Source organism: Uloborus diversus, chromosome 2 (assembly GCF_026930045.1).
Source record: "Uloborus diversus isolate 005 chromosome 2, Udiv.v.3.1, whole genome shotgun sequence".
In the NCBI taxonomy this organism is placed as follows: Eukaryota; Metazoa; Arthropoda; class Arachnida; order Araneae; family Uloboridae; genus Uloborus; species Uloborus diversus.
In genome coordinates, this window is record NC_072732.1 from 216,466,339 (window position 1) to 216,478,167 (window position 11,829).

Here is an 11,829-nt window from a genome sequence, read left to right on the forward strand (position 1 = left end):
CATTTTCTTAATTTGGCTAATTAATTTTTTTCCCCAATGGGAGGGGTTTAACCCCTAAAACCCTCCCCTTGGACACGGCACTGCGTTTGTGGAGAAAAAGGCTGTAACCTTCTCAATAATTTTCACTCGTATGATAAACTTGTGTCGCCTAGTAAAAATTTCTTAAAAAATGCTCTGGCTTGAGGGCTTTCGATCCAGAAAAAATACCATTAATATTTGCAATAAAAATATATATTATTAACTTAAATATGTATTTTCTCCTAATTCAATGTTACTCCTAGGGCTTTCTGAATGAAATCTCTACTAGCACTAGCTGTCCCATGTGAAGCGTTTGTACTTGACAGCGGTAATTCAAAAATCCGATTTTTTCTACGGCATTTTTTTGAAATACAGACAGCATGAATTTTGTTAAATAAATACCTTTGTACATAAAAAAGTAAAAAAAAGGAATAAAAATGTCAAATAGCACAAATTGCAGATTACTGCAGACACGTGTTTCGGCGTTACAAGGAACGTCTTTTTCAATGCAACAGAAATGGATGTCGGATGTCTCTGCATCTATAAACTCATTTCTTTTGCATTGAAAAAGCGCTCCTTGTTACGCTGAAACACGTGTCTGCAGTTATTTGCAAGTTGTGGCTATTTGACATTATTTCTTATTTTACAATGTGAATTGTTTGTTTATTTTGCGTCGATGGCGGTGAAAAATAAAATAACATGATGCCTTAGTTTTGTAGTTTTACGAAGCATTAAGAAAGCACAAATAATATACATACATATACATTTATCACTTAAAAAAGTAAAAAAAAAAAAAAACAAGTATTTAAATTTTTTCATTGCTCTTAAAAAATAAATGCAAATGTTACGCCGTGATACGCAAAAGCACTCTACAAAACCTCAATCAATTTGAAGAACCACACTCTATGCACACACATAATTTTAAACCTTAGTAAACTGCTATATTTTCCCTCAAAAGGTGTTTTTGACGACGAGTGTAAAGTGGTGTAAGTCAGCTAGAATACGCTAGCTAGAAACGCTGCGTTTTATATCTCCGTGAATATGGGGTGGATCGTACTAATGTCAAACTTTTTGTGTTGGGATTATTTTTTAATGGAAATTATATCCCTGAACATAAGTTGGAGGACCTAGGGCCCGCACTCTCAAAAATGGACTTTCAAATTTGACGAAATTTTCTTCGTTTTTGACGAAACCACTTCCAGGGATATGCTCCGAGCGAACATTTCGTCAAATTGAAGAAACTGCTTTTGTTAGTGGTTTGAGGATGCGAATTTCGTCAAATGTAACAAAATATTTCTTCATTCTAGTTTCGTCAAATTAACAATAATTTTCGTAGTTTTGAGAGCATTAGTTTCGTCAAATTAATTTCGTCATATATGAGGACATTAATTTCGTAAATTTTTAAGAAAATTTATTTCCTTTTTTTTTTATCTTGGAGCACATTAGTTTTTTTTTATTTTTCAGAATACAGTCGAACCTCGTTAATTCGAACACGCTTAAAATCAGTGGCGTAGCCATGGGGGGGGGATAGGGGGGTCAGAACCCCCCCCATGAGCCCCAAAACAATGTATGTATATATATATATATATATATATATATATGTACAGTATAAGTGTATAAACTTGAGGACATGGTTTTACTTTAAACTTCAGAAAAAATTAACCCCCCCCCTAAGGATTTTTTCTCGCTACGCCACTGCTTAAAATAAATAACTGCTGAAATGAACTTTTTTGCAATCCTTGTCTTATTGTTTATTGGTTTTCGGAAAAAGCGAACCACGTTTTTAATCGATTTTAATGGTCCCTTTAAGTTCGTTATAACGAGGTTCGACTGTATTTTATGAGATTCGTGTGCGTGTGATCAAATTGTAACTTCAGAAGCTTACCACCGTAGTTTCCCATTTTGATGCGTATAGTCACTTTCACAGGCCCGTAATTTATGGGGTCAAGGGTTCAATTGACGCCCCCCCCCCCCCTCCCGTCTTGATTTTTGAACATTCATGTTTTTACACATGACTGGCCGTCGTTTTACTTGGTTTTCTGTAAAATTTTCATTGAGTGCAGAATCTTTGCCATATTTGGGAGAAAATTGAAATAACGGGCCTGCAGCCCCCCCCCCCCATCAAAAAAAAAGACAAGTAATTGTTGAAAAAAGAGGCACATAAAATATGTCAAGCAAATTTTTATTTATGTAAAAATGAAAACAAACAACTTCTTAAAAAAGGTAAAACAAATCATTGCAAATTAAACTCCCCATGGTATCTAAATTAAACCCCCATAATGGGGGTTTTCCTTCAAAAAATCTAATTTTTGTCGGATATTTTCCAGATTTGGCACAGAGGTTCGTTATTGGAGGCTCAGGAATTCACACAAGGTCGTTTATGTCTCTCTATGGAGGGGGGGGGAGGACAGACAATCCCGCATTGAGGGTTCTTTGTATTAAAAAAAAGTTTTTGTCCGATCTTTTTTAAATTTGCCACAGAGGTTTTTAGATGCTCAAGAATCACGCAGGGTAGTTATCATTTTTATAAGGAAGGGGGGGGGGGGGGTCCTTGAAAAAAATCTAGTTTTTGTCGGATTTTTCCAAAATTTGGCACAGAGGTTCTTTGATGCCTGGTGATTCACGCAGGGTAGTTTTCGTCCCTCTTTGGGGGGGGGGGGGGCAACCCCTATGGTAGTTTTCCTACAAAAATCCAGTTTTTGTTGGATCTTTCCGAATTTGGCACAGTTTCGTTATTTGATGCTCAGGAATTCTCATAGGGTGGTTTTCGTTCCACTATGGGGGGGACAAACCCCATACGGGGGGGGGGTTCTTATGAAAAAACAGTTTATATCATATCTTTTCCAAATTTGGAACAGAGGTCCTCTGATGCTCGGAAATTCACACATGGTAGTTTTCAATCCTCCATGATGGGGGTGGGGGGAGCAACCCCGCATCGGGGGTTCTCCTTATATAAAAAAAAAAGTTTTTGTCCGATCTTTTCTAAATTTGCCATAGAGGTTCTTCGATGCTCAGAAATTCACGGAGGTTAGCTTTCGTTACTCTATGGTGGTGGGGGGGGGCAACCCCGATAAGGGTTTTCCTTGAAAAAATTTCATTTTTTTTCGGATCTTTCCAAAATTTGGCATAGAGATTCGTTCATTGATGCTCAGAAATTCTCATAAAGCAGTTTTCTCGCCGCTATGGGAGACAACCACAAAATGGGGGGTTTTCTTATAAAAAACCAGTTTTATCAGGACTTTTCCAAAATTGTCACAGATGTCCTTTGACACTGGGGAATCCCCGTTTTCGTCCCGCTATGGAGTGGGAAACCATGTGTGTGTCGGGGGGGGGGGGGGGGTCTTATAAGAACCCAGTTTTTGTCTAATCTGTTCCAAATTTGGTACATTTGTCTTTTGATGCTTGGGAATTCCCATATTGTAGTTTTCGTCCCGCTATGTGTGCCAAACCCCACGGGAGTTTTCCTTATAAAAATCCAGTTTTCGTTGAATCTTTTCCAGATTCGGCCCAGATGTCTTTGATGCTGGAAATCCACATAGGATAGTTTCTCATGGGGTAGTATTCATATGAGGTACTACCCCATGTGATTAAAGGACCTATGTGCCAAATTAGAAAAAGATCTGACAAAAGCCTGGATTTTTGTACGGAAAACTCCCCTAATGAGGGAGGGGGGGGGTGCCCCTAAAGAGGGAAGAATATTTCAAACTGTTTGGACTACATCGCGATGCATCGCTACATCGCGATGTAAGGATGGCGATGCATCACGATGTAGAAATTCTTACATCGCCCTGTCCTACTGGAAATATAAAAGTGCTACTTCCTCACTTCCTCAGCAGACATTGGGTTCTGAAAAATAAATCATGTGCCACTTTTATGCACAGTTACATCGATATATGCTCGGGAGAAATTTGCTGGGGATTTTCTTCTTCATTGCATTTCATGAAAAAATTCCAGAAAAAAAAAAAAAAAAAAAGATTTTTATCCAACTTATACCACAAATTTCAAAGAAAAAGTACAATAAAACGGACAACTTTAAGTTAGTACATCTTTGTTCTAAAATTAGATACAGAAAGTAAAATTAGATTATCTTAAGAAAAAGCTTACCTTTTTCTTTTTCCAATCAATTATTTGTTTTATTAATTTTGCTTGTATGTAGAATGTTTATTTGGCCAAATTTATGTTTAATACAGGAACTTTATTATTGCATGCATTTCATACTTCATACTTTGAAAACAATTCTCTGCCAAAATTGCAAAAGGTATTCGAAAATATGAATCTTTAAAAAATGCAGATGTGAAATAAATCTTTTGGTAAAATTAATTTAGTGTAATGCTTGTTAAATAATTATAAAATATACCTTTGCTTTTTACCTCTAAGTTTTTATTATTATTTCCAAACATGTGTAACATGAAATCAATGTATAATATACGAAAACACTCTGAATATTGTTATAATTATGGAAAAAATCTTCGTCTGTCTTGGTTCTGATTATCTCCATGGTGTTGGATCCATCCTAAAGAGTTTTAAAAAGAAAATATATGTATAATAAGTAAATCGTGTAAGTTCATGGGTGTATGCCTTCATGCACATTGATCTTTTTTCTATTTCGAGGCAAGTTTTACGATTAAATGCAGCAGCTTATTTCTGAAATAAAGCATTTTTCCACAATTTCTTTCAAAATTGTTCCCCTTTAGTTAAAAAGCTACGATTCTCTTGTGACTTTAAGGAGCGTCTGATTTCATTTTCATATTTTTCAAAATATGATTATTTCGACGGTGACAGCTATTTTTCCAAGTAGATTGCAAGAGTGAGTTATTTTTACAGCGGATGGGCAAAATTTTTATTTAGACAGACAGACAATGATTTCTCTCAGTTGGTATCTGAAATTAATTTTTGAATAGCGTTCTGGAATTGAGAGTTTCTTCAATTTATCGACATTGAGCATTACTTAGCCATTAAACTAGTTAATTTCTTTGCATATCAAGTCGTAAATTTTCATTTTTTTTTTCGAGCTATAAAAAAAATCAAGGGTGCGACAATTGTTGATCTGTGATTTTTTTTTTTTTTAATTTATTTTTTATTTCAGCCGACAGCCAAAATACAGTTTTCTCCCGACTTTCGTTTTCAGATTTGCAGTTTTCTTGACGAATGTTTTCTGAAGTACTCCCTCCACCTATGTCGCAGTGCTTGGCTCTGCTGAGCTCCCCTCTCCCTCATTTCATTCACTCCCCCCACCACAAATTAGTTCTATTAAGATACTAACAAATTAAGTAGTACTAAAACTGATGATTACGATTTTTTTTTACTTTTTTCAGAAATTTTATTGTGTTATGTTATCAATAAGTAACATTTACTTACCGAGCCTTACCTCCTTAAACCACTACCAAATTAGAGTCAAAAACCAAGGGCTCCAACACTCGATTAATTGATAGTGTTGATTAATCTCGAAATCTTTAAAAAATATTCAAACAAAATCATAAAAGCGTCAGAATTAATCACTGGTACAAAAATATTCAAACGTCGCTCTACTAGTTTGAGACGGAGGGAGTATTACCAAGGAAGTATTGCCTTTTCCCCAAGCATATTTGATTTCTAAAATATGTAATTTTCACGCAGTAAATAAAAAACACGCCAAGGGAGAAGAGTTGCCAAAACCAGGGGAAACCCAATAACATAGTGCTTTTCTTTGTTTGAGTCTTGAGAACTTATTGACAAATATCGATGGATTTTCTTTTTTATTATTATCCTTTCAATTTTTCAATTAAAGTATAGCTGTTCGGTTAAAATTTCAGATATTTTACTTTGCATCCAGCAAAAATCACAACTGTAATTTACATTTGGATTGATTGTTAGTTCATCTATAAAATGCTTCTTAGTCTGGTTTCATGTAGACCCACCTTGAAACGTGAAATATGGCAATAAAATTAATGCTGCATTAATCTTAGCCGTAGAAACTATGTATAATAGAAAAACTCATAATTATCAAAAATCATGTAACACAAATTGACATAGAAAAACTTATAAATTTAGTGTATTAAGTGTGGAAATAAACAACAAAAAATGCTTATCATTATTATTTTCAAAACATGCTACTATATATGTATTTTTTTTTTAAATCGAGGTTAAACATTAAAACTCTATTTTCACTAATTTATTTAATTTGCGGAAAAATTGAAAAAAATATTGAAAATATTCTGCTGAAAGATCAAGCTCTAAGATAGAGTTCTTTACGGAAATTAATATCTTCTCTAACTTAAAATGATTTGTATTAAATTGATATTTACTTTACTTTATGTTTTATGCAAGTAAAAAAAAAGGCTCCACAAATAATGAACATAAGCACTTATTGCTCTAGAAACATCTGCCGTAGGGAAAGAGATTATATAAACAACATGGGGTAAGCATTTATAAGTCCTGTCTACGAGCATTAAAAAAAAAGAGGGTATCATTTCGGATCCAAAAGCTGATATAAGCGATTTGCATTTATTTTTTATTGCATCAAGCGCTTTTTTTCCTCGAGTTTCATCGGTTTTATTCAAAGATTGCTAAACAATTATTTTAAAATATTTTCTACGAACACTTTTGTGTTATAAAGTTCTTGATACTTTGATACTTTTTGATTATTAATTTCTTCAAAATCATGTTTTATTTTGCTATTAAAATATTTCATGTAGTTATGTAATATTGTTTACCCATTCCAAAATATTAATTTTTACTAACGGGTAGAGCAATATTTCATTGAAAATGATAAGTGTACGAACACTTTTGGGAGCAACTGTATAAATTATAACATTGAATAAAACATTACATGTAGAGTGGCAGAAGAAAAAATATCAATACTTATTGGGGAACGGGTACATATTTGTTTAAGAAAATAAAAATGCACAGTGAAAAAAATTTGAACTATTAAACTAAAAAATACACTTTGTTTTACAGAATTATTTTTGTAAAATTCATGGAGAAGAATGAAAACACATAACCATGCAATATATTCAACGTTGAAATTAAAAGCTTCAAAGTTCTCTGCCTTTTATAAAAGCGCTATATTTATCATCTGCGTTAGTTTAGCTACGGTGGAATTTTTTATATAAGTTTAAATTTGTACAAATTCTGTGGTCATGTTTGACATTTTTTTAACGAAATAAAGGAAGTACGTTTTGGAAAAATAATGTCAATAAACCAACATTTCCCTTTGCAAATAAAAAAACAACGCTAGTTAAGCCTAACGTGGAGGTGACTCAAAGTTAGTTCAAAAAACACACAGAGTTCTAAACCTAATCGAACGGTTCGTTTTCAATTTTAATGTGTTTTAAACACAACTATAAACACAACACTAAACAAAAATGTAACAAAAATAAAAGAAAAAGCACATTGCACATACAAATTGTAATAAATACTAACCTTTTTTTATGAATCCTTTAGGATAATTTAACGAGCAAGTACAAGACTGAAACGAAAACTCCCAGAATGCACTGCAATATGACGAAATCGGGACGAAATAATTTCGTCAAAAAGTTGAGATTTCTGGTTTTGTCAAATACAGTCGACTCGCGATAACTCAAACTTCGATTATTAGAAATTTTCGATGTCTAGAAAAAAAAGTATTTCCTTGCACCTTTATTGCACTTTTAATGAAATTTTATCTCTTTAACTCGAATTAAATTCACCTACTTTTTGGTAACTCGAATTTTTTTCCCATTTACTTAAAAAATTTTCAATCCCTTAAAACTCGAATTTTCAAACAGCTATCACTTTTCTCCCTCATTTACGCGCTCTAGAGAAGAAAAACGTGTCCTCGGGCTCTTTTGTTAGTGATTTTCACAGTTGTGTTCACCACAGGTATGTGGGAGGGGAGACATGTTTCGGCTGCTGTTTTCTGTGGACAATGGTCGAGTTTCTAGAATAAGCGTTCTCTGAACTCTGAACTTGAATGACCAGTTCCTCGAACACAAACCCTTTCTCGTTCTAGTCATCCATCGTCTTCTTACTTTACTTATTAGTGCTGTGAAAAAGGTTTATTTGTCATCGAAATATGGCTACAAAACGAAAATGCACTACACTTTCTATTGCAGAGAAAAAAAAGGTGATTGATGCGGTTGAAAAAGGGGGAAAGAAAAAGATAGATATTGCGAAGGAATTTGGCATTCCGAATAGCACACTCTCAACCATTCTCAAAAATAAAGAGACTATTCTGAAAAACTTTGATGACAATCAAGGGGATCGGAAAAAAATGAAGATAGCGGAATACCCAGAAGTAGAAAAGTGCTTGATAAAATGGATTACCCAGTGCCGTACCCAGAACATTCCACTCGATGGAAACATATTGAGAGAAAAAGCGGAGAATTTTGGGAAGCAACTCGGCTTTACAGATTTCAAAGCAAGCAGTGGTTGGTTTGAAAATTTCAAGAAAAGAAACAATATCACTTTTTACAAAGTTTGTGGAGAAAGTGGAAGTGTAAGTCAAGAAGTCTGCGAAGAATGGAAGGGATCACTGTCTTCAATTCTGAAAGAGTATGACGACAAAGATGTATTCAATGCTGATGAAACAGGTCTATTTTTTAAATGTCTTCCTGACAAAACAATGGCTGTGAAAGGGGAAGCTTGCCAGGGTGGAAAGAGAAGCAAGGAGTGAGTAACTTTGTTACTGTGCATCAACATGGATGGATCAGAAAAAATGAAGCCAGTAATGATAGGAAAATCAAAAAAGCCAAGATGTTTTGCTGGAGTTAAATCATTTCCTGTGGATTATGAAGCTAACACAAAATCATGGATGACAGCCGAATTTTTTGAAAAATGGCTGAAAAATTTAGACCGTAAAATGTCTAGTCAAAACCGCAAGATTGTCCTATTTGTTGACAACTGTACAGCCCATCCAAGCTCAATTACAACGAAATTAAAATCTGTAAAACTGGAGTTCCTTCCTCCCAATACCACTTCAAAACTACAGCCGTTAGATCAGGGAATTATCCAAAATTTCAAACTAAAATATTGTCATCAAATCGTAAAAAAATGCATTGCTGAAATTGATGAAGGAAGCAACCCTTCTGTAAATGTGTTGCAAGCAATGAGAATGGTTCATAAAGCCTGGAATTGCGTTGAACAAAAGACAATAGCAAACTGCTTTAGAAAGGCAGGTTTCCATAAAGCATCTGCTGAGGAAATCCACCTAGAAGAGGAAGAAAAAGAAAAGGAAATCGAGGAAGTAGTTGATGAGGAATGGAGTTTAGTGTCAAAAGCTCTGCAGCTAGATCCTGTAACAACATTTCGAGACTTTGTCAACATAGATGATGATGTTCAAGTGTGTGGAAATTTATCGGACAAAGACATAGTTGACGAATTTCGACCACTCTCAGAAGAGGAAGATGATGAGAGTGAAGAACTTATCCATCCGAAATAGATAACCTTTAATGAAGCAAAAAGTGCCATGCATGTGATGCGGTTGTTTATTGAATCGAGACCTGATATGGACTTAAAGACATTCAATGTTGTTTCCCATTTGGAAAAAATAATTGACGTGGAGAGAAAAAAGAGTACCCGTCAAACTCTTCTTGACAGATATTTTAAATAAAGTAAGGTATGTTCTTATTTTGTGTGCGCTTTTGTTAATGAGGCATATAAGAATACTTATACCTGAAATAGAATGATTTTTTGTAAGATTTTTGATAACTCGAATTTTTAGTAACTCGAATTTTTTATGTCTTCCCTTCAATTTCGAGTTAGCAAGAGTCGACTGTATCACGTGATTTGGTGACGAAAGGATCGTCGAAAATAACGAAATAGTGCTCGAGGATTGCCAAATCGTCAAAATTGAGCGTTTCATTTTTGACAGTGCGTATAAAAGTTAAGTTTTGTATTTTTTGACTCATTTTCATTTTCGCTTCAAACTTTCTATATCTTAACCAGGGTTGCCAGACGTCCCGGATTTCAAGGGACAGTCCCGTATTTTGTAAAATTGTCCCGCGTCCCGGGGAACTTCCACTGCCAATTTTTGGAAATGTACATTAGCCAAACTTCTACGTGAATGTCACAACTTCATTGAAACACTTAGTTGTGACTGAAAAAAGATCAGTGTACACTGCAGAAACTAATTAACTATTATAGATTTAAGTAAAGAAAAGGGGCCGTGGTAGCCTGATCGGTAGGGCATTGGACTCGGGGCCGGAGGGGCTCGGGTTCGATCCCCGCTGGTCGAAGACCCACCGTCGTCATTAAAGGGGACTGGGCGACGTTAAATATGCTCGTGGTCTCAATGTCCTCCAAGTGAAACGATACTTCTGGGGGTGCTAGTACCAGGTAGCTATTAGCTCTTGGACTAGTTCTAAATTCTCATTAACTGTTCGATCCGGTGATGGTGCTGCCATCTATCGGTATATAAAATAATGGAGGCAAGGCACTTAGTATGCAGTCCTCGACATAAAATACAGTTGTAGTCAGTTGTGACTCTTGAATAGAATAGAATAGAAGTAAAGAAAAAATACAGTGACTGGAATGTAATGATCCTTGAATGTGTAATAGTTTTTGAGCAATCACGATTGCTTATTGTTCTCATTTGACCGTTTTTGGTGTCCGTGCCTTTTTTAACTTGGACCAGACGCTTCTGCAGCGCCACCGCCCACCGTCCTCTGCTGGCGGCGCGGCGCGGCAGCTCCGGTTTTGAGCTATCTGCTTTTCCTGATCGGAGGCGTCCATGTCCTACACACCCGCACATTCACACACATACACACACACGATTTCACACAGGTCTACGCACACACACAACTATGCACACGTAACTGCCCAGGAGGAGAGACAGGATTGGGGGGGGGACAGGAGCCGTTTCTAGAAACAATAACTCCAATGAGTAGGGTCCTGTCTCAGTTCGTGATTGCGAAAAACATAATTTGAATTCAAAATTTCAGAATTCAAATTATTTTTTTTTTTTTTTAATAAACAGGCATGTTTCAACGATACTGAATTTGAACGTTTGAATGAGTCATCACTAAGTTTCAATAAATTGCTTCAAAAGTTGCCTTTCAGTGTCCAACAGTGCATTTAATCATCTACATGACTCGACAGTATTTTGGTTCTTCAACGCAAAGCCATTCTTTAGTCAATTCATGTGTTTGATATTCTAACAATATTTATATTTTAAAAAAACATTCAGAAGTGAATAAATCTCTGTTTTAAAGTACTTGTTTACTAATTTGCACATTTTCAAATGCATAAAAATGAATAGGTTCAGAAATTCCAGTACATAATGTTTGATTCCTGACATTGAACGTACCAGTGGGATGCATGGATTAATTTTGCAGGCCATACGTTGGGCATTATGGTTTTAGAATTCTCCTACTTATGTATTCTATCGCCCGACTAAAGATCTTTATTTTCTAAAACCTTCAACAAATTAAGATAAACTCTGATAAATTCAATAATCAAGTATAAACGAGTGATGGAAACAAAATCGGATGCAGGCAGTTGAATTGAGTTTTTTAAAGGGGGCATGGCATGGCAAAACCAAGACTGTGCAAGCTTGCTATTAGAAAATATAAAAAGTGTTGAAAACAATGGTAAATTCAGAACGAGTGGTGTCCAAGCAGTGAAATAACATTGCAAAAAAAGACGAGTGGCTGCTACAGAGGTGAATGCAATGAGATTTCAAAATTCAGATTTGTTTTGGGGATCTCAGGGTTCATACTCTATTTGGATGAAAAAATTCCATGACTCTTCCAAGGCTTTTTCATGACTTCATAAAAATGTTCATGACCTTGTTACAAGGAGAGAATAGTACACTATTTAATATCAAACTTGCCAATTTTTGCCAATGAGCATTAG

General features: G+C 35.2%; 1 protein-coding gene across 1 annotated transcript; it reads left to right on the forward strand.

The window, feature by feature from the left end:
* The first annotated feature begins 8,100 nt into the window (after positions 1-8,100).
* Positions 8,101-9,415, forward strand: LOC129216805 (tigger transposable element-derived protein 4-like). The gene is made up of 3 exons (XM_054851022.1): positions 8,101-8,567; positions 8,688-8,879; positions 9,165-9,415. Exons 1-3 carry the CDS (start codon positions 8,249-8,251, stop codon positions 9,413-9,415), a joined length of 762 nt encoding a protein of 253 aa, XP_054706997.1. The 5' UTR covers positions 8,101-8,248.
* Positions 9,416-11,829: the final 2,414 nt, after the last annotated feature.